Raw genomic sequence first — 27302 nt, 5'->3', positions numbered from 1 at the left:
TTTCAAATGAATGCATTCTTGTGTCCTTTATTGCTAATACAAAATGTTACATCACCACTTGCAATCTTTTGGAGGTGGGATGTACAACAAATGCCCATGGTATAGGCGCTTGACCACATAGGGCTTGCGACAGTTACGACGCCCATGCAGAACCTAGTTCCCAACATTATTATACAACCAAAACTAAGTGCACTATCCAATAGCTCCATAATGATTTGGTCAAACTCCCCTAACAAAAGAAAAATGAAACTAACTATAAACTATAACGCACAGATGAAGAATCTAGCCCGTGCTGGTCAGCTGCAAATGCTGCTACACATAACACATCCTCCTAGAAATCAAAATCGTCATCAATGCCATTGTAGGCTTCCGCGCCACCATCGCCGCAGCCCCCATAGCCGTAACCACCATCATCGACCGTCTCGCCATCAGCGTTGTCCGGCCCAAACAGTGCGTCGAACTCCATCTCTTCTTTCCTACTCGCGCTCTCAACTTCATCTTTAGTCTGCTCACAACAAAAATGTACCATACAATGGCAGGGTAAGAAGTGCTGCTAGCTCATTTATTTATTTTTTTCAAAATAGAATCAGCTACGCAATAATAGTTTACAGTATATAAATCATTCGACTCACGGCAGGATACAGTTTGTGGATTCTATATTTCAAGCATAGACAAACAGGCATACCTTGTATAATTCGCCAACAGCTCCCTCATTGATCTTGGAACCAAGTCCCTGTGAGAAGAGGCGTTAAATATTTAAGGCTTTCAACTTCGTTCGCACATTAGGTTCGAAATGTGCATGCAGTGTCCAAAGGACAGGTATGGTTTGGATTGCATGTGACAGCGCAAGTGAATACCTTCCGTTTCAGCATGTTGTATGTGGCTTCTGCCGGTGTGTCAGCAGGCGTCGAGCTCTTGGTGTCTTCGTTACGTTTCCGTTTCTATGTTTTCAAACAGACACGGATAATCATACTGTCAGGGAGGCACTGCTCGCGCGCTACACTATAGCGTGTGAACTAGTACCGAGAGTATATCAGATCAAAATAGTTGATTTGTTAGGCAAAAGATAAGGATTGGATCAGATTAGTTAGGGAAGAGATAAGGATTAGATCAGATTTGGTTGATAAAAATTGGATTACATTAGTTAGGTAAGAGATAAGGATTAGACCAAATTTGGTTAGTTGGAAAGAGATTGATATGTCGTGGGCGCCTAGGACTGCGCAGCGGTGATCGCAGCAAGGCTTGGGACTGGGGAAGGGATCTTAGTGGATATGGGGATCGGCCAGAGATGGAGCTGATTCCGTCAGCTGGCGCAAGGTGCGCCAGGATGACCAAGGAAGCTCCACCGGCCAGGTAAAACTTTCTTTGATGAGCCCTAATACAAACTACAGCAGCTCCTTTTATAGACTTAGGTGCCACTTTAATCTCAACCACCTCTAACAAACAGAGCTAATCTCTCCACTAAAATAGGAGGGCTATCCGACTCCCTCTTTATCTCTTCTTATCTTCTAAACAAATAGAGCTAATCTCTCCACTAAAATAGGAGGGCTAACTGACTCCTTTATGGCGCCTAGCATACTGCCGGCCCACAAAGGTATCTACAACATTTCCCCCCTCGCCGACGAAGAGCTCGTCCTCGAGCGTCATGGCTGGATATCTAAGCTTGAAGTCTTCCAGCTGCTCCCAAGAAGTATCCGTCTCTGCTCGGCCTGTCCACTTGATCAGAACTTCCCACACCCCACGATTCAGCCTTGCACGGAGGACTTTTTCTGGTGTAGGGATGACTCTGCCGTTGAGGAGCTCGGGCAGCGGTATAACTTGGGTTGGAGCTTCCCCTATGAATTTCTTGAGTAGAGAAACGTGGAACACATCATGTATTCTGGCCCTGGGAGGAAGCTGCAACTTGTAGGAGACAGTGCCCACCCTTGATAGCACTTGATATGGTCCAAAGAACTTTGGGCCAAGTTTGTTGGGTGTAGCAGAAGTGACACCAACTGCTGTGCGCTGCTGTAAGCGCAGCCATACCCAATCGCCCTCATGGAACTCCACTTCCCGTCGATGCCTGTCCTGGTAGCTTTTCATTGTCACCTGTGACTGAATCAATCGATCACGAATATCCGCCAAGAATTCGTCGCGTGTCTGCAGTTGTTTGTCAACAGCGGCCACCTGTGATGTTCCTGGATGATAGGGCAGAAGAGCAGGAGGTTCTCGGCCATATACCACCTTAAATGGAGAGCATCGAAGAGCAGTCTGGAAGGAAGTGTTGTAGCAGAATTCGGCCCATGGAAGCCATTTAAGCCACTCTCTTGGTCTATCCCCTGCTAGGCACCGAAGATACATGGTGATAATTCGATTTACCACTTCTGATTGTCCATCAGATTGTGGGTGGAAAGCTGAACTCATGTGCAGCTTAACTCCTGCTAGCTGGAACAATTCTGACCAGAATGTGCTAGTAAATACTGTATCTCTATCACTGACAATGGAGCATGGCAACCCATGGAGACGGACAATGTTATCGAAGAAGGCTTTTGCTACCGATGCTGCTGTGTAAGGGTGTCCGAGAGCAATAAAGTGTGCAAACTTGGAGAAACGGTCAACAACTGTGAGAATCACTGACTTGCCGCCCACCTTTGGAAACCCCTCAATGAAGTCCATAGAAATATCACTCCATACTTCCGAAGGTACTGATAGAGGTTGCAGGAGACCACCGGGATGGAGATGTTCAGTTTTATTGCGCTGGCAGACTGAACAACCTTTGATGAATTCCTTAACCCTCTGTAATGCATGAGGATTATAGAATGACGACCGAAACCTGTGAATTGTCTTTTGGATTCCTTCATGTCCTGTGTCATGGGCACTGGATAATAGTATCGGCCAAAGAGTAGAGGCATCTGGCACATAGACTTTTCCTTTGAAAAGGAGCAACCCATCCAATTCTGTCCAACCTGGTGAAACAGTACCAGCAGCAAGCTGCTGGCGCACATCCTGGATTTGTGGGTCCGTTGCAGCCTCGGCTCGCAAACTGTCAAACAGCTCAAAAGAAGGTGTAGAGATGGTGTTGAGTGCCATGCTTGACTCGACACGACGTGAGAGAGCATCAGCTGCGCCATTGAGTTTGCCAGGCTTGTACTCCACCATAAAATCATATCCGAATAACTTGCTCACCCATGTATGTTGGGGAATTGTGGTCAGTCGCTGATCTAATAAATATTTAAGACTGTAGTGATCGGTGCGGACTAGAAACTGGCGCCCCCAGATATAAGGCCTCCAGTGCCGGACTGCTTTCACCAACCCAATCAGTTCCCGTTCATATGCCGGCAACTTCTGATGTTGAGGTGCGACTGCCCTGCTGAAGAAAGCAATAGCTCCATCTCCCTGGTGTAACACGGCGCCAAAACCAGACCCTGACGCATCACAATCAATGATGAAACTGCGGCCGAAGTCGGGCATCTGCAGTAATGGTGCGGACATTAAGGCCTGTTTGAGCAGATTAAAAGCCTCCTCTGCTTCTTCTGTCCATCTGAATGCCTCTCGTTTTAACAGTGCTGTCAAGGGGGCTGCTACAGTGCCATAACCAGCGATGAATTTCCGATAATACCCAGTCAGTCCCAAAAATCCTCTGAGCGCCCGGATGGAGCGCGGTGGTGGCCATGACTCCACTGCTTCAATCTTGGCAGGGTCCATTGCAACTCCCTTATCCGAGATGATGTGGCCTAAGTAACCCACCTGTGTCTCGCCAAAGGAACACTTGGTGCGCTTGAGGGCCAACTTCTGCTCTCGTAACAGCTGGAATACTTGCCGCATGTGTTGAAGATGCTCAGCCCAGGATGAGCTATAGATTAATATGTCATCAAAGAATACCAGTACAAACTTACGGATGAACGGCTTGAGTACATCATTCATAAGCGCCTGAAATGTCGACGGTGCATTAGTCAAGCCAAAAGGCATGACTAAGAACTCGTAGTGACCATGGTGCGTGCGGAAGGCCGTCTTATTGATGTCCTCTGGGTGCATGCGCACCTGATGGTAGCCGCTACGTAAGTCAAGCTTGGTGAAGAACCGGGCTCCCCGAAGCTCATCCAGGAGTTCATCCACTACTGGGATAGGAAATTTGTCCTTGACCGTCTTCGTGTTGAGCTCACGGTAGTCAATGCAGAAGCGCCATGTGTTGTCTGATTTCTTCACAAGCAGCACTGGTGATGAGAACGCTGAGGTACACTCTCGGATGATACCTTGGGATAGCATCTGGTCACACTGTCGTTCAATCTCATCTTTGAGCAACTGAGGGTAGCGGTATGGTCGTACCGCCACTGGTACTGTCCCTGGCAGAAGCCGGATGCGATGATCATGGCGGCGAGGTGGAGGAAGTCCCTGGGGCTCGACAAAGAGGTCTTCAAAGGATAGCAGCAGGGTATCCAGCAGTTTGTGTGCCATGTCCAGAGCATTACAGCGGGGTGGAGAGCCGCCAATGCCTGTCCAACGCACCATGTGTCCGTGGCGCCAAAAAGACAGCGTCAACTTTTCAAAGTTGCAGATGAAGGGACCCAAAGAACGCAGCCATTCTACCCCAAGCACCACATCAAAGCCATCCAGGGGAAGAGTGTAGCAGGTTGTGGTAAAATTCTCTTCACCGACAGTGAGTGGGGTTTGAGAACAGACACCCCCACTCAACACCTTCTCACCATTTGCAACCTTGACAGGCAGTCCTGCTGTTGGAGTCACACGCAGTCCCAGTCTTGGCACAATAGCATCACGGATGAATGTATGGGTGGATCCTGAATCCACAAGAGCAATGAGAGCCACACCATTGATAGAGACTTTCAGTTTCAGTGTGTCGGCGATGTCAATCCCAGTGAGAGCATGAAGTGATATGCCCAGCTCCTCTGCCAGTGTATCCGTTGTCCCGGTATCTTCTCCATCCAGTTCCAACAGAAAAACTCCGCGAGCAGCACACTTGTGATCGACTGTATATTTTTCAGAGCAGTGGTAGCATTCACCGCTGGCCCGTTTGGCGGCAACCTCCTCCGGTGAGAGCCTGCGCAAACGTGGTCTGCTGGTAGCCGATGACGAGGGTTTTTGTGCAGTTGTAGATGCCGTTGGTTTTGATGTAGCATATGGCGTCCTTGATGGGGTCGAGGACAGATCCATACGACGTTCATAGACGCGTGCCAGGTGCATGGCCCGCTGCAATGTAGTTGGAGTCAGCAGTTCAACATCAGTCCGAAGCGGTTCACCCAAGCCTGCGGTAAACATCTGAGCTTGCTGGAGCTGTGTCATATCCTCGCAGCGACAGAGAATGGACAGAAACTGACGTTGATAGTCTTCAACGGTGCCGGTGCGCCGAAGGTCCTTGAGATCAGCCATACCGTTGGTCCGTAGAGGTGGTCCAAACCGCATATGGGTGAACTCAACGAAGCGGGACCAAGTGAGGACGCCGCCCGTGTCCCGCTCCAGAGCGTAGAACCATTCTGCTGCCACACCGTCCAAATGGAGTGATGCCTGCCACACCTTCTCATCGGGTGGAGTCCTCATGCCCCTGAAGTAAGTCTCACATTTATTGATCCACGACAGGGGGTCAGACTCACCATCGTAGTGGGGAAAGGAGACATTGGGTCTTCGATAGCCACCATCGTCGACGCGGTCACGAGGAGCAGATCCTGTGCTATGCATGACCCCGACAGGCGCTGCGGTACGTGGGCCGGTTTCTGAAGATTCCGGCAGCTGCTCGTCGATTGGGCGCTTCTCCAAAAGCGTGATCCGCTGTCCATGCAGATCGAGTCTTGAGTTGATGGTGGAGAGCTGCGCCAATATCTGATCCAACTTGGCTGAGTCGGAGGAGGTCTTCGCAGGATCGTGATCAACGCCGGACATGTTGGTCGATGCGTCGGAGGAATCTGATACCAAATTGATATGTCGTGGGCGCCTAGGACTGCGCAGCGGTGATCGCAGCAAGGCTTGGGACTGGGGAAGGGATCTTAGTGGATATGGGGATCGGCCAGAGATGGAGCTGATTCCGTCAGCTGGCGCAAGGTGCGCCAGGATGACCAAGGAAGCTCCACCGGCCAGGTAAAACTTTCTTTGATGAGCCCTAATACAAACTACAGCAGCTCCTTTTATAGACTTAGGTGCCACTTTAATCTCAACCACCTCTAACAAACAGAGCTAATCTCTCCACTAAAATAGGAGGGCTATCCGACTCCCTCTTTATCTCTTCTTATCTTCTAAACAAATAGAGCTAATCTCTCCACTAAAATAGGAGGGCTAACTGACTCCTTTGTGGCGCCTGGCATACTGCCGGCCCACAAAGGTATCTACAACAGAGATAAGTCAGTCGTCTCTATAAAAGGGACACTATTGTATTAGTTAAGGTTAAGCAAGAATTAGAAGCAAGCCTTCTTGCCCGGCCGTGAACAGAAGCCCCCGGCCGACGTTTCTGCAACTACAACTCTCTCTCCAATTTCCCAATCCCATCGCAGTCCATAACAATCTGGTATCGGATAGTTTGGGTTTCAATCTAAACCGCATGTCTTCTGCTGCTGATTTCGTCCGGTCCTTAATCCCACGCACTCAACGGCGCATCTTCAAGTGACAACGACGGATTGGCTTCCTTGCTGCCTGGTCCTCTGCATCAGCAGCCTTGTTGTTGAAAGCCATAGCCACATCTGCTACCAATATCGTCACGACGTCGTCCCCAACACTGTCAACATCCACATGGGAAGTCGTTGCGCTCATGGCACTGTCGTCGATGCAGCCATCACCATCTCCATGGACGACGCCACTAGGGGAAGCCACGGCTCAGTCATCACCATCTCCATCGATGGTGGACTTGTGGGCCAACATAAGGGTTGATCTCACAAAGATGCAAGCCTCACTATTGGCGGTTGAGCGGGGGTTGCTGCAAATCAAGGCATCGGTGCAACGTGAGCGACAGTTGACGTTGGCCGCACGGCGCCAAACGTTGGCGGCTGTGGGTCTACATGCTACTGCTCGTGGCGTCCTTGCACAAGGGAGAGTGCGGAAGATGTGCAAGTATGTAACACTATAAAAATCATCAACTAAAACAATGCAATTAGGTTATTAATGATAATTATGGTAATAAATTTTCTTTCTAATGTTTGATTTTTAGTTGCATCTAGAATAATTTTTGTTTGCTCATATTGGATTTTTGGATGCTTAGTAGAATTCCTTTCTTAATGAAAATCCAATTGATTAATATAGAAATAATGGTCAAAAAATTAATATTTTGTTTATAAATAATTTTGGTATAAATACCATGATTTTTAGAATTTTTAAAATATATTTATTTATATTTTGAAATAGAAAAGAAAAAACTCGAAACCCTAGCCCTACCGACCGTTTTGGCCCATTGAGGCCCAGCCGGCCAAGCCGCCCAAACCCCCCTCCCGCTAGGGATGGATATCGAGCCAGCTTGGCTCGACCGAGCTCGAGCTGGCTCGTTAAGGAAACGAGCTGGCTCGGCTCGACTCGTTAAGCAACCGAGCCAGAGAACTAGCTCGGCTCGACTCGTTTGCGAGCTCGAGCTGGCTCGTTTAACTCGCGAGCCACAACAAAAAATAGTATACATGTATATATACAGCTAGGGCTGGAAAATTAGCTCGAGGCTCGCGAGCCGCTCCGAGCTCGAGCCGGCTTGCGAGCCTCGAACGAGCCGAGCCGAGCCGAGCCCCTTTTTCGAGCTCGTTTTTGCAGCGAGCCGAGCCGAGCCGGCTCGCGAGCCTTGCAAAAATGATCAATTTATGGAATAATAATGAATATTAGATAATTTTATGGATAATAGCTTATTTTTTAGTCTTTGATGATGAATATATTACAAGTTATAATTTAATTTACTCATGTAGAATGATGATTCTATATTTCAAATTTATATAATGTTAATTCACCAAATAATGCAACGATAAGTACCATAATATGGCTCGCGAGCCGAGCCTCTTTCGCCAGCTCGTGGAATGAACGAGCCGAGCCGAGCTCGTTCAGGCACCGAGCCGCACCGAGCCGAGCCGAGCTCGGCTCGGCTCGTTTCCAGCCCTAATTTATACAACAATATAATCATTTGCTAGTTAATTTTATACTAATTTAACACTAGAAAAGACTAACAATACTCATAATTTTATATATCACATCATTTAAACCCTAAACTAACATATTCATCACTTATTAATTCATCCAATACAAGTATAGGCTTTGTTTTACAGATAAATGCTAGCTCATTCGAGCTAACGAGTTGGCTCGAGCTCGTGTCGAGCTGGCTCGTTAACGAACCGAGCTGAGATGTTAGCTCAGCTCGTGATAAAATTGAAACAAGCCGAGTCAAGCCGAGCTGACCACGAGTTGAGCGAGCTCACGAGCTACGAGTATTTTGTCCAGCCCTACCTCCCACCCCCTCACCGCCAGGTGGGCCCCACCGGGCCCCTCTCCTCTTCTCCCTCCTCCCTTCCTTCTCCCGCAGCCACCGCCAGGACGCCGCGCCGCTCGCCCTGCGCGTGCCCGCCGTCGCGCCCCCTGCCGCGCCCGTTCGGCCCCGGAGCCGGAAACCGTCGACCACTTCTTCTCCTCCCTCGTTTCCCCTTCTCTCTCCCTCAATGAAGACCTCCATTGATGGCCATCAATGGAGTTCATTGCCGGTCCTTTTCTCTCCCCCCCCCCCGGCGCCCTCTCCTCTCCCCTCCTCTCTCTATAAAAGTCGAGCACCTCCCTCTCTCTCCCTCCCCGAGCTCGCCCTCTCTCTCTCTCTCGTTCTCCTCGCTCTCGAACTCGCCGTACACCGCGCCCACGCCGTCGTTCGTCACCGGAGCTCCGCCGTCCGAGCACGCCGTCCGTGCAGCACCCCCGCCGGACCTCGCCGCCCGTCCGCGCCCCTGCTCGACCAAGCCCCTCCCTGTCCAGCGCCATGCTCCCTGCTCGTAGACCATGTCCCTTCATCTCCCTGTGCGCACGAATTGCTCCAAGGTAGAAGAAGGCAAATTTGCGATTTAGTCCCTGGTTTGTAAATTTAATTAATTTCGAGATTTTCAGTTTAGAAATTATCGAAAAGAGATTCCAATGTATACGTGTAGCCATAATCAAACCCCGCAACAATATTTTGGACATGTGTATGATTTTATAACTTTAAAAATGAATAATGTCACTATTCACTACCTCAGTGATTTTCACACTAGAAACGTTTACAAATTAAACTTCGTTCTAGCAGATGGAACGATAATTGTTAGTAGTATTTTAAGTGTAAATTTATTGATATGAAGAAGTAGAAGAAAATACTAGACCACGTGTTTCCGGTCAGATGAAAATAGATTTTTTACTAGTTAGATTCCCCTCGGGAGCGAATTTTCAGGCTTGGTTAAAAAAATCCCCTCGCTGTGCCCCATCCGCTCTCGGGTTACGATGTCCTGTGCGCCACCCTCCGGTTGGGCCGTTGCAGAGTGGACAGTTGACGCCGGCCCGTTAAGTGATGGGGGCCAGGGTTCGGGGATTTTCTCGGCCGGGACCATTGTTTCGGTCTCTTCTTAATATATAATACCGGGAGGGCGGTCTTTCCCTCCCCGGACGAGTTTTTTACTAGTTAGAATACATGTGTTCATAAGTGTAGCACTAAATTAATTAGAATTAGTAAAATACTTGTTTATGTCATAATAACCATAAATATGTTATTAAAAGTCCAATTAGCGATTTACATTAATTCTTAGAATATTAATGTTAGAAGAATTAAAAAAATAAACAATTTTTAGCTATAGGCATAATTTCTATTTAGAAATAAAAGGGATAAAACTTAAAAGTCTATTATTAGTAATAAAGAAAATAATTAGCATTTATTTTCCATAAAGATTGTTAATACATATTATACTAGATAAAACTAGTGTTATAGCCACCTACTCATATTTTCACCAATATCGACTCACAGTAATGGTCATAAGGGATTAATAAGTATTTATGCTTTAAGACATTTATGAGGATAATTGTGATGTATGAATGTGTATGTAATGGTGAATGATTACTCCTGTAATGGTGTATGTTTATTTATTTGGCGTACCTATTCTTTTTGTATGTACAATACGCAAATCGATGCTAGAAGTTGACTGTGGGGTAGACGAACCAAACTCGTTCGAGGATGACCCACAGGACACTTTCGAGCAAGGCAAGTGGATTCTCCCTCTGCGTATTCTATTTGTACTCAATTAATGCATATAATAATGTTTACTTTTTGGATATATTGCATAATTTGATGGGATTTGCCTAATTAAGGATTTCCTAGATTTACCAACTTTATTCCTTGATTACCCTGGGAAAATACTATGCTTTGCATATTTGTGCTACCGCTCAACTTGATAATTTTGATGTCACTCATTATTGATATTAATGTTCCGGAAATGAAATTTGTATGGTGTTAACCCGATGGTTAAACAAGATTATTTCATATTAATTGGAATATGGAGTGACCACCCAGGATAACAGTGCAACCACGAGTGCTATCATGGCTCTGGCTTTGGTAATTAGCTTAATGCGCTTAGTACCTAGCAACCTTACCTGAAATATGGGCAAGAGGGGGAGCGGCAGTGGTGGCAGCTCATGTTAACATGGGGACGTATTCTTGGCTAAGGTACCTCGCCCAGAGGGCCTCCACACCGACTTAGAAACCTTAGCATGTTGCTTTGTATTAAGTGTATTTTGTGAAAACCTCATAGTGGATCCCTAGCCATTCACCTTGGCAGTGTTTAAGGGTCCATACAACTCAGGCTAGATGAGATACATGGCTTGTGGGTAAAGTTGTACCACCTCTGCAGAGTGTAAAACTGATATGTCAGCCGTGCTCACGGTTAAGAGCAACCTGGACGCTCACATGATAATTAAACTTAAAGATGGACAATAAATTGAGATATGATGATCTGCAAATGGTTTGCTTAAGTGGTTTCACTTAAGTGTTTTTGATATACTCTTATACCTTTGTTTACTTGGGATACTTGGGATACACACTTATTAGTAAGACATGTATTGCTAATAAAATATTGACCAACTAAAATGCTTACCGCTTAACCTTAACCTTATCTTGTTAAACTTGCATTAATTTTCCCCCACTTGCTGAGCTCCGACCATAAGTGAGTTCACCCTTGCTAATATTTTGATCAGAGGGTGATGAAGACCTTGATGGAGATTTCGATGAATACTGAGTCTAACGATGCGCCGGACATCTTCCTGTGGGAGATTACCCATGTTATTTCCGTTATACTTTGATGATACTGTTTAAGATATTTATGTCTGGATGATGTAATAAAGTTATTCTACTCTCTTTACGCCTTTTTTACATTGTCTTTTGATACATTACACTTGTGACGTCAACATATGTGTGGAAAATGGATCTTGGCACACATATGCTATGCATTCGGTTTTGCCCCCAGAACCAGGTGTGACAAAGTAAGAGCTAGAACACCTGGCGTGTGTTTGAACTCAGCCACTGCGACGTCATCTTCGTTGGCCATTGAGGCGTTCGTTAGATCAGGATCATCGCGTATCTTAGTGTCCTCTTCTTCCTCCACAAATCCACAACGGCCACCACCATTTTCTTCGGATATCTAACGGCACAACCAACAGCAAGGGTGGCCACAACACCTGGCTACCTAGCTCCTCTACTGCAAAGTTGCTCATCGGTCATGGGCTTGTGACACGCCTTGTGGGCTACGGTGGCCAAGCATGCCTCTCTGTTAATAAGTCTAGATGGGGCCCACCTCAATGGCGGTCCAACAAAGAATTTGCAGTACTCTACCAATAGAGAATGAGCCGAGATGTAAAAGACTTGTTCTTCTAGGTATAGGCTTAGGCCAAATTGAGTCGGTCTATGGACACCCGTTATGCTGCAGCTCGAGGACGAGCTACTTGTCCATGGGGGTGCTCACGCAGTTACTATAGCGCGTGAACAGTACCGAGATTAGATCAGAACAAAATAGTTGGTTTGTTAGGCAAAAGATAGGGATTGATTGGATCATATTAGTTAGGGAAGATATAAGGATTAGACCAGATTTGGTTGATAACAATTAGATCAGATTAGTTAAGGAAGAGATAAAAATTAGACCAGATTTGGTTAGTTGGAAAGAGATAAGTCAGTCGTCTCTATAAAATGAACACTATTGTATCAGTTAAGGGTAAGCAAGAATTAGAAGCAAGTCCTCTTCTTGCAACTACAACTCCCTCTCCAATTCCCCAATCTCATCGCAGTCTTATGGGCAATTGATGGGGCTAGCTCGGTTGACCCTATTGGAGCAGATCTATTAGGATTAGTTAGGATAGAGTTAGTTAGAGATAAGATTAAGATAGAGTTTAGAGATAAGATAAGATTCGTTATTTAGATAAGATTTGTTAGGGAGTTTGTTAGGCGCATGATCTATAAAGGCAGCTAAGGAGTCCTAGATTTAGGCAAGCAAAAAATAGATCAAAGAAGTGCAGCTTAGAGCCTCCAAGGGAGGGCGAGTCACAAATCTATCTGCTATCCCATCTACCAATCAATAAACTACATCATCCTACCCAATTTTCTACCCCTAATCCAATCCAGATCTAGGATCCCATCTCTTACCATCCATAATCCAAAACAAGCCAGTCGGCCCAAACTGTTCAACTGCGGATACTGTTCATACACGTCTACTGTTTACGCGAGAACAGTGTTGTGCTGAAGATTGTCAGCTCCGTTGATGTCATCCCTGATCCAGTCACGGGCAGACCCGAGCTGGGTGTCTGGTAGCATCGTATGCCTCCGCGATCAACATGACCTCAGCACCCCAAGCTACCGTAGAGCAGGAACAAGGAATTGAGGGCAGCGTTGTAGGCTTCAGCATGAATTGCACACCATACCCTCCTCGCCCACCGTGAGGCCGCCTTCGTCAATCATGGAATAGGAGGCGCTGCTCGAAAAGGGGTGGTAATGTTATGGGCAGTTGATGGGGCTAGCTGGGGTGGCCCTATTAGAGCAGATCTATTATGATTAGTTAGGATAGAGTTAGTTAGAGATAAGATTAAGATAGTTTAGAGATAAGATAAGATGCGTTGTTTAGATAAGATTTGTTAGGGAGTTTGTTAGGCGCCTGATCTATAAAGGTAGCTAAGGAGTCCTAGGTTGAGGCAAGCAGAAAATAGATCAAAGAAGTGCAGCTCAGAACCTCCAAGGAAGGGAGGGTCACATATCTATCTGCTATCCCATCTACCAATCAATAAACTACATACGATTCAACTTAAAATGGTAAACAGGAAGTTTGGTTGCCCAAAAGTGTTCCTTACTTTCTTTCCCTCTTCCACAACAATCCCTCTAGCTGCCAATTCAGCTGCCAAAGCTTCCTTGGCTGCTTGTTCCTGTAAAATAAAAATGCAGGTAGTAGCATTCTCTGGTCAAGATGAAAAAATGTGACCATAGTGTTACTTACCTCAAGGTACTCTTTGTTCATTTCCTCCCAGATAATCTTTTTATATTGTGTTTCTTCCTCATTGTGAAGGTACCAATCAACCTACAAAATTGATAGATATAGCATCACACCAAGGTGCAAAGGCTTGTTTGGTTATCACGACACCTCTAACTACTTGTGCAATGGAATAATCCTGAATAATATGATAAAAATGACTCATTGAGAAAGCACCTCTACATCGTCGATGTCAGAAAGGCTTTCTGGATCAGCATTGCCTTCACAATTTTCACCTAAGGATGTAAGATAGCATTCAGCTTTCAAACAAGGATTCAAAACAAAAAAAAATGAAACTACTGCAGCGTATGATGGTTCAGGAAGTAACAAACCTCCCTCTTCAGGATCCTTCGGTGGCACAGAGTCATTTATGAGTCCCCCAGATCCAATTGTTGAAGATTTATCCCCGCTTAAAGCCTGTTCGCAGTGTGTTCCCAGAGAACAGAAAAGGTGGAGAAATAAGCACAAGAGTTGTTGTAACATAAAAAGCTAATCGAAGAGTTAACATGTCACAATGCCACACCAACACTTCACAAAAATCAGAAACAAGAATAGATTATGCACCATTTAATAATTATAGCAGCTAATCCTTCTATAATATCCATAGACGGTACTGTTATTTGGGGTCTAAATGGACCAACCCAGTGGTGCCAAATGAATTCGTAACCCAAGTAGTGGGAAAAAAATGAAAAATAGAAATCATACCTAAGCATCTCCAAGAGACGAGCCAAATGACTCATCAAGCCAAATTTTGGCTAATCAACAGCAAAATAACTCTCCAACAGACTAGCTATCTGACTCGTCAAGCTATCCAACTCTTCAAATTGGCTCCCTCACTAGCCAAACTTGGCTAGCCACCTGACTAGCCAAACTAGATAGATAGTCTGTTGGAGTGAAATGCTACATATAAAGTATAATCTTTATGAAAAGATAAATAGAGAGTCAAATAGAGAGCCAAAAATAAAGAGTCACTTGGAGATGCTTAGTGATGGATAAGGTCACAAGGGACATACAAGGGGATATCTTTTGTGTAAGTTTTTCGCGGATTATGTAGTGCTAGTTGATGAAAGTCGGACAGGAGTAAATATGAAACTAGAGTTGTTACGGGAGACTCTAGAGTAACGAAAGTTTTAGACTCGGTAGAACTAAAACCGAATATACGAGAAGTGACTTCAACACTACTAGACATAAGGAAGGAAATGTTTGTTTAGAAGGTCAAGTAGTACCTAGAGAGGATATCTTTTGGTATTTAGAATCAATGCTATAGAGATAGGGAGATATTGATAAAGATGTTAGCCGTATAATCAAAGCAGGGTGGATGAAGTGGCGTCAAAGCATTCTATGTGATAAGAGGATACCACATAAGTTAAAGAGCAAGTTTTATAGGACGGCGATTGGCCCAGCTATGTTTTATGGTGCATACTGTTGGTCTAAAAAAGACATGCTTACCATATAATTGTTACGGAAATGCATATCTTGTGTTAGATTTATGGCCATACAAGAAGGGGTCGATCCCACAACAATGATATAGGTGATAGGTTAGGGGTAGCACCAATTGAAGAAAAAAACTTGTCCAATACATGTTGAGATGGTTTAGACATGTCCAACGGAGACATCTAGAGGCACCAGTGCGTAGTCAGATCCTAAGGCGCAATAGCAATGGAAAGACAGGCACCCAAAAAATTAGATATAAATAGGAGTGCATGGAAAACCCACCTGCTTGAACCTTGACTTGTGGTTTCTATTGAGTTCCAACTCTAGTCTACCCCAACTTGCTTAGGAGTTAGGACTAACGCTTTGTTATTGTTGTATACAAACTCATCATAAGAATAAGTTTCCATAAATTCACAGACATATTATAAGGTATGTTACTTTAAAATGGGAGTGAACCTTCCCCCAACCCCACCCACCACCACCATCCCACCTGCCCCAAAAGAGAAAAATAAAGAAGTTGAGGCCATGCCAATCTGTATATTACCTTTTTAGGAGTTGTGGTACTCTCAATCTCAGAATTCTGTGTGTCGCAAAGAGATTCTTCCAGCGCTGCCTCCTTAACTGCAGCAGCTTCTTCAGCCCTTTTAGCAGCTTCAAGTCTTTTGTTTTCAGCTCGTTGGAATGCTGGAGGGTTAGCACCACCTTCTAGTCCACCCGACAGTTTAGTGAACTGGGCAATCAGACTAAGTGTCAAAAGCAAATGTAGTCTAGTCTGCAAGACAATGTGTTGTGTGTGCATTGTAGATGAGATCTACCTTATTGAAGCATTTTTCACAAAGTCCATGGGCAAAATGCTCAAAATCTTTACCCTTGTGTTTGCAAAGGATTTCCCCAGACTTAGGCGAATATTTTGAAACAGACGCTTCATTATATTCATCAGCTGTTGCTAGAAATTCTTCAATCTAACAAAGGGGCATGAAGATATAGGCATGCTCACATCTTAAAGGAACTGTTTAAAAATGCACTGATGAAAACATACATTAACAATGATGACAGAAGCAATATATTCTTCATAGGGGACTCGTTATTATTGCCTTCTAACTCCTAAGGCCGGTACTTGTTTATTAGTGTAGTACACATGATCAGAGTTGCAAATCCACAAGTGACCTACGTTTTGTAAAAGGTAGCAGGACAACTAATAACTGATAGAATAAGTCATGTGGTCAGCAGCAGTTGCAGTCTTGACTGCTGCAGGACAGCAACAGCAGCAACCTTTTGACTGCTGCAGGATAGCAGCAGTTGCAGCACAGCAGTCCTTTGACTGCGCAGCAGCAGCAACAACCTTTTGACTGCTGCAGGACAGCAGCAGTTACAGCACAGCAGTCTTTTAACTGCGCAGGACAGCAGTAGCAGCACAGCAGTCTTTTGACTGCACTTTAGTATCTAAAGGACAACATCTGTGTGCTGCAGTGTGTAGTGTAGTGCGTAGTGCAGTGTAGTGCAGCCCCTAGTGCTATAAATATGTGTCTCCAACCCTTCTAAGGGTATAGCACTTGAGTAGTGTGTGAGAAATAAACGAAAATTGCCCCGTGGCGTCAGAACCAAACTCTCCGGCTTTATCCCTCTTCAGTACCCTACAATTGGTATCAGAACCAAACTATCCTGCAGAGTAAACATCTCTTGCTCATCTCCTTCCCGCGCCTCTCCCCACACTCAGTCGACAGCAAGAGCTCTAACTGTTCCTTCCTCTCCTGCTCAGACGAGCAGCCTTTCGTCTGAGACAGCCTCTTCCACACGCAGCGACCCCTCACTAGCCCACCATGTCCCTACGCTCGGTCACTTCGAGTGCGCGGCGCCAGCAGGAGGCCGAGGTCGCCGCGGCACAAGAACGCGAGCGAGCAGCAGCAGCGGCTGCAGCGACAGCTGCGAGGCAGCACGGCTGGTGGCGGCGGAACTGGCAGCAGCGAGAGCGGAAGTAGAAGCAGCGGAGGCGGCAGATGCTGCACGTGCGGCGGCAGCAGAGCTCGAGGCTCTGCGCGGCAGTAGAGCCGGCAGCTCTGCTTCTGTCGACGACAACACCGACGAAGAGCTCAGGCTGGCGAGGGAAGCAGCGCGAGAGCAGGCGGCACAGTGGGCAGCCGCGCATCCCCATGGGGGCGCGCGTGGCGGCAGCCCAGATAGGCGCCGACACGCCGATGGCGCTCCGGGCGAGGGCGCACGCGGCAGCAGCCCAGACGGGCGTAGACACGCCGGCGGTGCTCCCGGCGGCGGCGGCCGAGTCGACGGAGATCGCGGCCTCTACAGGCGGCGCGGCTCTCCCTCTCCGGATCGATACCATGGTCGCCATAGGGCCCAGGCCATTGTCAGGGACATCAGTCCCGGCGGTGGGTGGCCTACCCTCACCAAGACCAACTACGTCGAGTGGGCCGCGGTGATGAGGGTACGGCTTCAGGTTCGCCACATGTGGGAAGCAGTTCGGTACGGCGATGTCGACTACTACGAGGATCGACGGGCGCTAGATGCCCTCATTGCTGCAGTTTTCGCTTTCCCAGAAGCGGACTGCCAAGGAAGCCTGGGACGCCATCGCTGCGACCCGCATCGGTAGCGACCGTGCCCGAAAGACCACGCTGCAGACACTTCGCAAGGAGTGGGAGAACTTGGCCTTCAAGCCAGGTGAGGATGTTGATGACTTTGCTCTTCGCCTCAACACCCTGTTGCAGAAGATGGTGCAGTTCGGCGACGACACCTACGATGAGGAGAGAGCCGTCGAGAAGCTCTTTCGTTGCATCCCCGAGAAGTACAAGCAGATCGCTCGCTCAATCAAGTCTCTAATAGACCTCTCCACGATGACGATCGAAGAAGCGATTGGTCGTCTCAAGGTCGTCGACGGCGACGAAGCACAGGCCCTCTCTGGGCCTATCACCATCGGCGGGAAGCTACATCTCACTCGGGAGCAGTGGGAGGCCTGCCAGGGTGATAAGAAGGAGGAGTCCTCGACACGAGGCCGCAAACGCGGCAAGCCGCGCAAGGCGCGTGGAGGCGCCCAGGCCGGGGCGCGAGGACATACTGAGGGTGGTGCCCGTGGAGGTGCCCAAGGCGGCGCCGTCGGCAACAAGAAGCAGCCACGAGACGACGGCTGTCACAACTGTGGCAAGCTTGGCCACTTGGCCAAGGACTGTCGACAGCCACGACGTGGCCAGGCCAACGTCGCACAGGCGGAGGCGGAGGCTCTACTCCTAGCACATGCAAGCATCGAGCTATCTCCAGTAGGGGTGGGCACATTTTTACCATAAACCAAAAACCAAACCGAACCGAACCGAAATTTCGGTTTTTTTGGTAGTTCGGTTCGGTTTCGGTTTTTGTATCTAAGAAGTTCGGTTTTCGGTATCGTAATCGGTTTTCACCGTATACCGAACCGAAAAAACCGAATACCAAACTTTATCAATTCTCAAATTTGACTATTCGATTATGTGAACTAATTGTGTGATACAATTAAATTGTTATTCACTTATTTGTATGTGATGTATGATGTATATCTAAATATTTGTACCTATATAATTTTTACTTTTTAAAATTATATGTAATCTATCATGTAAACTTGTTGTATGTATTGTCTTGATTATAAGTTTGGTATTCGGTTTTTACCGAAAAACCGTAGTAAAAAACCGAAACCGAACTTCTCGGTTTTTCATTTTCTAGAAAACCGAACGGTTTCTAATGTTTGAAAAACCGAAGTTTTTTAAAACCGAAAAACCGAACCGAAGTTTAGAAAAAAACCGAATGCCCAGCCCTAATCTCCAGTGACACCGGCCGCAGTAGCACTCCTCCACCTTGATGAGTCGAAAGCACGCGCTTTCCTCGGCGACGGCTCCAGCAAAGACATGATCGAAGGATGGTGCCTCAACACCGGCGCTACTCATCATATGACCGGCCGATGGGAGTTCTTCACCGAGCTTGACTCTAGCGTCCGAGGCTCCGTCAAGTTTGGGGAAGCCTCCGACGTAGAGATCAAGGGCTCCGGCTCAGTCGTCTTCACCGTCGCGTCTGGTGAGCACAGGCTGCTCATCGGAGTCTACTACATCCCCGCGTTGAGGAACTCTATCATCAGCTTGGGACACCTAGATGAGAACGGTTCGCGTGTGGAGGTCGAGCACGGAGTCATGAGGATCTGGGACCCCTCTCGTCGCCTTCTTGCCAAGGTACGCAGGAGTCCAAATCGGCTATACATCCTCAATGTGAAGGTGGCACAACCTTGCTGCCTTGCTGCTCGTCGAGACGACGGAGCATGGCAGTGGCACGAGCGCTTCAGGCACCTTAACTTCGAGGCCCTGAAGCGGCTCAGTGCCAAGGAGATGGTACGAGGCCTGTCGTGCCTTGACCATGTGGAGCAATTCTGCGATGTCTGCGTGTTGACAAAGCAGAGACGCTCCCCTTTCCCCAGCAGTCGAGCTTCCAAGCCAAGGAGAGGCTCCAACTCGTGCATGGGGACTTGTGTGCCCGGTGACACCAGCCACACCAGGAGGACGACGCTACTTCTTGCTTCTCGTCGACGATCTCTCCCGCTACATGTGGGTGATGATCCTTGGTAGCAAGGGAGAGGTTGCGAACGCCATCAGGCGTGTGCAGGTCGCTGTGGAGGCGGAGTGCGGCCGCAAGCTACGCGTGTTAAGCACCGACAACGGCGGCGAATTCACGGCGGCTGAGTTCGCGTCGTACTGCGCGGATGAGGGCGTTCAGTGCCACTACTCCGCGCCGTACAGCCCGCAGCAGAACGGCGTTGTCGAGCGGCGCAACCAGACGGTTGTGGTGATGGCTCGGGCTCTCTTCAAACAGAGGGGAATGTCGGTTGTCTTCTGGGGAGAGGCGGTGGTGACAGCGGTCTACATCCTCAATCGCTCGCCCACCAAGGCACTCAACGGGATGACACCGTACGAGGCTTGGCATGGGCGCAAGCCGGCGGTCTCTCACCTACGGGTCTTCGGCTGCCTCGCGTTCACCAAGGAGCTTGGCCACATCGGCAAGCTCGACGACAGGAGCAACCTAGGGGTGTTCATTGGCTACGCGGAGGGCTCGAAGGCCTACCGCATCCTTGACCCAGGAACACTGCGTGTGCGCACGGCGCGCGATGTAGTGTTCGACGAAGGGCGAGGATGGGCTTGGGACAAGGCGGTGGACGACGGCACGACTCCGACGTACGACGACTTCACCATCGAGTACGTCCACTTTGAGGGAGCTGGGGGAGTAGGCGAGCCCCCAAGTCTCCACCGACTACAACGCCACGCTCTCCAGCTCCGGCTACAACGAGCTCTTCGCCAGCACGCCATCCAGCCACGACTCCGGCTCCAGAGAGCTCTCCGTCACCACGTACTCCAGCACCGACGGTATCCTCCCCGAAAACATCCTCTCCAACGCCAGCTCATATCGAACATGACCCAGTGGAGCTCGTGACCCCGCTCTCCCATGACGAGGAGCGCGTCGACGCGTGCTACGACGGCGAGCCATTGCGGTATCGAAAGGTGGAGGGCCTTCTCATCAACCCGTTGGTGCCGGGCCCGGCGTCTCGCATTTTGGCAGGAGAGTTGCATCTTGCATGCGACGATGGTGAGCCTTGGTCTTTCGCGGAGGCCGAGAAACACGCGACTTGGCGTGTCGCGATGCAGTCGGAGATGGACGCGGTTGAGACGAACCGCACCTGGGAGCTCGATAATCTCCCTCATGGCCATCGCGCGATCACCCTTAAATGGGTGTTCAAACTGAAAAGGGATGAAGCCAGCGCCATCGTTAAGCACAAGGCTCGCTTAGTGGCACGCGGTTTCTTACAGCAGGAGGGGATCGACTTCGACGATGCTTTCGCCCCCGTGGCACGAATGGAATCCGTGCGACTCCTTGCGCTGTCAGCCCAGGAGGGCTGGCACGTTCATCACATGGACGTCAAGTCAGCGTTTCTTAACGGCGACTTAAAGGAGGAGGTCTACGTACACCAGCCGCCAAGTTTTGTGATCCCTGGCAAGGAGGGCAAGGTGTTGCGCCTGCGCAAGGCTCTCTATGGCCTGCGACAGGCACCGAGGACGTGGAATGTCAAGCTGGATTCGACGCTCAAAGGAATGGGCTTCACACCAAGCCCGCACGAGGCGGCCATCTATCGGCGGGGCAATGGAGGAAGTGCCCTGCTGGTGGGTGTCTACGTCGACGACTTGGTGATCACCGGCACCAAGGATGCAGAGGTGGCAGCGTTCAAGGAAGAGATGAAGGTCACTTTCCAAATGAGTGACCTGGGGCATCTCTCCTTCTACCTGGGGATTGAGGTGCACCAGGGAGACTCCGGGATCACACTTCGCCAGACCGCCTACGCCAAGCACATTGTTAAGCTGGCTGGGCTCACCGACTGCAACCCAGCTCTCACTCCGATGGAGGAGAGGCTGAAGCTAAGTCGCGACAGCACGACGGAGGAGGTGGACGCTACACAGTACCAGCGTCTTGTGGGGAGCCTTCGCTACCTCGTCCACACACGACCTGACTTGGCATACTCCGTCGGCTACGTTAGTCGGTTTCTGCAGCGACCGACGACGGAGCATGAGCAAGCTGTGAAGAGGATCATGTGTGGACGAGGTATGTTGTGGAGACTCTCGACCACGGTCTCTACTACCCGAGGTGCCCTGGGGAGGCACATCTTGTCGGGTACAGCGACAGCGACCACGCCGGTGACATCGACACTAGCAAGAGCACAAGCGGAATCCTCTTCTTTCTCGGCAAGTGCCTCATTAGCTGGCAGCCGGTCAAGCAGAAGGTGGTGGCCATGTCCAGCTGTGAGGCCGAGTACATAGCGGCCTCCACTGCTTCGACTTAGGCGCTCTGGCTGGCTCGACTGCTCGGTGATCTCCTCGGGAGAGACACTGGAGCGGTGGAACTCAGGGTGGACAGCCAGTCCGCTCTAGCATTGGCCAAGAACCCCGTGTTCCATGAACGGAGCAAGCACATCCGAGTGAGATACCACTCCATCCGTGACTGTTTGGCAGAAGGGAGCATCTATGCGCGCTACATCAACACAAAGGATCAGCTTGCGGACTTGCTCATCAAGCCCCTTGGGAGGATCAAGTTCCTTGAGCTTTGTTTCAGGTCCGAGATGGCTCAACTTTCCCACAAGACGACGCACAAGACTTAGGGGGAGAATGATGGAATAAGTCATGTGGTCAGCAGCAGTTGCAGCACAGCAGTCCTTTGACTGCGCAGCAGCAGCAGCAACCTTTTGACTGCTGCAGGACAACAACAGTTGCAGCACAACAGTCTTTTGACTGCGCAGGACAGCAGTAGCAGCACAGCAGTCTTTTGACTGCACTTTAGTATCTAAAGAACAGCACATGTGTGTTGTAGTGTGTAGTGTAGTGTGTAGTGCAGTGTAGTGCAGCCCCTAGAGCTATAAATATGTGTCCCCAACCCTTCTAAGGGTATGACATTTGAGTAGTGTGTGAGAAATAAATGAAAATTGCCCCGTGGCATCAGAACCAAACTCTTCGGCTTCATCCCTCTTCAGTACCCGACAATAACAATCCAGAAGCATTAAAATTTCAAATCAATGAAACGTGCTTCTGAAAGGGAACCAGCTAAGTACTGGCAATACAGTGTGGGAACAGGCCTAAAAACGGCTAGCCTAAAATTGTGAATCCACAGACAAAATACTGGTTCCTCGCAGTTACTTAGAAAGGACCACTATGGCCATGGGTTTGAGCATTCTCTCGAAAATTGGAATTCCAAACCATTATCATGAGATCTAATTCTAGCCATATGCAATAAACAATACAACTCATGCTTTGCGGAGCAATTCAGTATGCTGCGTAATGGCAGCTTTCCAACAAATGACTATGTTCCAATGAGAACATTGTGTGAGTTAACACTTTCAGTGTCCCAAGAATAAATTGCAGAATATCACAAGGAATTTCAATTAAATACTATAAATTGCATGTTCAACAAATTTAGAAATTTTGTGGAAGAAAGGGACATACCGTTAAGCTGCCAGAATCCGTATTTTCAAACTCTATCAATCGCTTCGTTAGAGTGGCCTCACACACATGCACAACAGAGACCTGCAAACGTAAAACATAGTTGATGCCATCACTAAAACATAAAACAAAAGGTTGTAGGTTGACAAAGAAGAATATACATAATAGGCCGTTGAATAAGTTCGAGATCTCTCATGTGCATCTTGACTTACAATATCTGCCTTGGTGTAATTACACCCATGAGAGAGTGCAGCAATGTATAATGCTGCACCACATAATCCACTTGGTTTCCTCCCAGTCTGCAACATAGAGCAAGGCAGTAAGCCAATCGGAGCCTCGTGAAAGAACAAAATATGGAAGAAAAACGAAAGAAGAAATGTCTGCCTGCATCCAATCTCTCTTCATGCTAGCTACAATGCGTAAAGCTGTGTCTGAGACTTCTCGAGAAAAAGCTGTGTCTGAGACAGCATTATCTCTTCTTCCCAGCAAACCTAAAAACAAAATGAATATATACTGTGAAAACCTCAAATAATCAGCCCCATGTAAATAAATATGGGAACTAATTTTGGTCAATCCTCACATAAGGATCTCGTTAGTTGCAACAAACAGAATAGCACGCTTAGGATGTTCTGATAAACATTTCCCATACGGCATTTAAATCACAACATTGGCACCAAAAACAGAAGCAGTCTACAGATTGTTCAATGGTACAGTTTTCAATTAGCCATGAGGTGAGATCAGCTGAAGATGAGTCTCAGATTGCACTAAACAGATTCGCCGAACATGCAATGCCATTAATCAAACCTGCAGATAACCACTCATGTGCAATCTGACAGCCATATACAATGCAACATATATGGCATTAGCTTACATTTGGTAAAGCGATGGATGAAAAGGCTGGGATCTACAAGTTTCTGAACAACTGGATGATCCGCGAGTAGCAAAACTTGGCAGAGCTGGAGAAAAACAGCACCTAGCACGTAACTGAAAGAAAATCTAAATGAGCCCTTTCATTGAGTCATATACTAGATAGAAGGCCAAAGAGTTGGTATACTCACACACTTATTTGGAGATAATCAGAGAAATCAATAAGAAGATAAGCCTTCTTACTTTGCCTGGCAAGAAAAGTTGAAGAAACCGAACATTAAGACTACAATATAGCTAGCTGAAAAACAAATAAAATGAAGTTTGCAACAGACACCAGCAAAAGCATGAACGAGAAAAGCAGTATTTTGAGGATTAAGAAAGATAAAATAAACTAAATTGTGAGTTCAGGAATAATTAATGAAACATAAGAGCTTTTCGAATAAATAGATGATGGCATAAACGTTACTCATGATTCGTGGTATATTAGGTAAAAGAAATAAAAAAATAACAGGTTGTGCTGCAAATAAGCCAGCAAAAGAAAAATTAGTAACCACAGATTGTGCAGGGTATATATTTTGTTTACTTGGTGGAATGCAGCCAATATAACAAAGCCTCTTGAATCGATTTGACATGCGTTTATATGGTATGGAAAAGCTTACTTGTGTAGTTGTGTTATATTTTAGGCATTTTAAGCATCCTAATCCTTATGGACCATTGAGAGGGACCTTCTCAAGGTCAAGTATTTACTTTTCTAATTAGAGGCTAGAAACACGAGGCATAAAGTCAAACGGCACTTAGTATACCTGCAGTCAATTAATTCAATTTTCAATCTGTTAGAATATGCTATACAAAGGCTACAGCCTTAGTTATCCATGATTCCCTTAGACTAGATTAGAAACCGACTCTGATAGAGGTTAATAGATAAATAGAACATGACTGCAGTGTCCAATTTATTTAGAGTCAGTCGGTTGGAATGTTGTAACCGAGTAGGATTTTTCTTGTAATAGCCGGCGCCTACCTGTATAAGTATACAACCCCACCGGCCATAGTCCGTAGAGGTCAGGGCAAGCAATTTAATATCCTGTTGCCATGTTTCTTTCGCAATTTGTGTATCTCACAAAAGAATCCTTTTGCGAATTTAAAGAGGGATATGATAGAAACAGTATAACTCGTAAGAGCTTTTCAAAAAAAAGAGAGGAAGGTAATATATATAACATTAACTACTAGTAGTCCCATCAAAAGTGGCTAGGGTGGGGGTAAGTTGCATTGCGAATGGGCATATTCGAACTGAACTACTGAAGTTAGTAGGATAGGTTAAACGCTTCTGAAGTTCCAACAAAGAAAGTAGTGAACCTATAATTAGGTTGTAGCATACCTGCAGGCAATGTAAAGGCAAGCAGCTGCAACATGGCTTGTTCTACGGCCCCTGGTAAAATTACGGTCGACAGCTAGCTGCACTCAGAATGAAGAAACATCAATATCATGATGCTGCATTCCATTTGAACAACCTTACTTTTTTTCGAAAAAACGAACAGGAGAACTGCGCCTCATTATATTAAGAAGAGAAAGAAACCAGGGTCTAAAGGAAGGTCAAATACAAAAGACCCCTCACGGGGGCCAGAAACACGCATACAGGAAGGAATCCATCTAGGAAAAAACAAAAAGACCACACACAACTAGGAAAAACCCCTAGGGCCCAGCTAGTCTTTGTTTGGGTACTCTAGTATTGATCTTAATCCACATGTGTTGAGGTGGATTAGGGTATAAATTAGTTTAAGTTACACCCCAATCCACCTCAATACATGTGGATTGGGGTCAATACTAAAGTATCCAAATTAGGTCCTAAGGGGCAGCCAGGTAGGGATGAGATTACCTTACTACTGACTGATAATAGAAATACCTACCTCATAGAAGCGATAAGCCTTGCTAACGACAGTTTCTCCACCGCTGACATGTAAGTTATTGACAATCTGCCTAATCTCATCCCTACCTGGTAAAACAAAGCCAAAAAACAGTTTACAGAGTACCACGAAAAGTAAAATAAATAAGTGCGCTAAAAACCATACCTTTGTCTAAGGTTCTTTGATGAGAAATCGAATATCCAGACTCAATGCTTGCAAGAATACTTCCAGCTAAGCGACTCTGTGTAGCCCCAAATTATACCAAATCTCAGAAATTGGTAAAAGAAAAGGATAAATCCAAGGATTACAAAGCATGTAAATAAAACCAACCTGTCCTGTGTTATCCTTAACAAAAGTAGGCTCATCAGTGTATACCTCCTGATCAAGAACCTTCCCACATGTACCACAACATCTGATCATCATTCATCAAACATGTCAGTTTTCATATCAATAAATAAGCTCAAGAGCTTCAGTTGCTTTATGAGAATCTGATGGACAACCATTAACAGAGTTGTAAATAGCCCATCTTCATAACAATCCTACTGACTGGTTTTGCAAAGTATTCCATTAGAATAATATAGAAAGAACAGGGAGGTCTCACATGTATCCTTTGTCAGGGTCCTTTATGGAGGGGCAGTAATCAGCACAGTGAGTGCAGTAAATCATTGCAGAAGGAACTACACAACCAGGGGTGATCAGCTCATACCAATCTGTGAAACTTTGAGTAGATTTTCTGTTCAGTTCCAAGCCTATATAAAACATCCATCGTATTCGTTTACGAAATATATGCAGACTTGATAAAAAAGAGACTTTTGGAACCATATTCCCCAAAACAAAGATTTTTGGTAGCCATTTTCACCTCCAATTTCCCAATTCAACATTTTTACATGCAAGAAGACCAAACAGACATTGCAAAATGTTTTCTTTTTTTTTTTTACTCGCTCCACTCCTTCCTTCCTAGTAGAAACCTGTGCCCTCAAATTCTCAGTAACGGGCTAAATATAGGACATCGGTGCCATAATTCTTTGCCAAAAATCGAAGTTAGCCTCAGCGTCTTTGTACATAAAACCGTTTCTCCACTTAATTCAAAAGGTCTAAAAACATGAATATACTACCAATACTAGCCACCGGGTCAGTTCCTGATGCAATATAGCTTGGGTTGGTCGGTTCCACGAAACGGGTGACGTACCTAATAGAGGATTGACACGGATCGAGGGTTGCCGCCTCTGCCGCTGGCGAGGAATAGGAAAACGTGAGCCACTCCGGATCAGATCGAGAGGGAGGGAGGATAGCTTGAGGCGTCGTCTTCCTCGCGAGGGCAGGAACGACCGATAGGTGAGGAGAGGACCGCGGTCGCGCGGAGTGGGTGTGAGATGGCCGCGGGCGGCGAGGTGTGGTCGAGCAGGTTAGCGCGAGCTCCGGCGAGGACACGAATCCAGTGAGAGTGAGGGCTCCGGCGACGGCGAGGTCACGAGCTCTAGCGAGGGCTCGGACGATGAATCCGGTGAGGGAGAGGGCGACGCGAGCTTCGGCCACCGGCTTCGGAGCAGACGACCTGCGTAGGAGGCGGGGGCGCGCAGCGGCAAGCAGGGGCGGCGGCGACGGTGGAAAAAAAAACGTCTCCTGTCCAACCTCCCACACCCGCACGTACG

At 47.2% G+C, this 27302-nt stretch overlaps 1 protein-coding gene across 3 annotated transcripts; it reads right to left on the bottom strand.

Moving 5' to 3' along the window:
• On the bottom strand, positions 1-27302 carry LOC103635274 (transcription factor IIIB 90 kDa subunit-like). Of its 3 annotated transcripts, none has more exons than XM_008657761.3 (20): positions 26840-27302; positions 26252-26360; positions 25981-26062; positions 25816-25891; positions 25654-25739; positions 25125-25201; positions 23941-23997; positions 23754-23866; positions 23267-23373; positions 23095-23181; positions 22886-22966; positions 15701-15847; positions 15430-15615; positions 13784-13868; positions 13629-13687; positions 13419-13499; positions 13276-13347; positions 858-941; positions 686-733; positions 1-505 (listed from the first exon to the last, which is right to left on the bottom strand). In XM_008657761.3, the coding sequence occupies exons 2-20, from the start codon at positions 26314-26316 to the stop codon at positions 332-334; spliced, it is 1767 nt and encodes a 588-aa protein (XP_008655983.1). In that variant the 5' UTR covers positions 26317-26360; positions 26840-27302; the 3' UTR covers positions 1-331. The 3 variants fall into 3 exon arrangements, with proteins under 3 accessions (XP_008655983.1, XP_008655984.1, NP_001333818.1); XM_008657762.3 differs by having other exon boundaries at positions 26252-26399; positions 26840-27301; NM_001346889.1 differs by having other exon boundaries at positions 4-505; positions 26252-26368; positions 26840-27286.

Source organism: Zea mays, chromosome 8 (assembly GCF_902167145.1).
Source record: "Zea mays cultivar B73 chromosome 8, Zm-B73-REFERENCE-NAM-5.0, whole genome shotgun sequence".
Classification (NCBI taxonomy): domain Eukaryota; kingdom Viridiplantae; phylum Streptophyta; class Magnoliopsida; order Poales; family Poaceae; genus Zea; species Zea mays.
The sequence above is the reverse complement of the archived record's forward strand: the minus strand, read 5'-3'. Positions and strand labels throughout refer to the sequence as shown.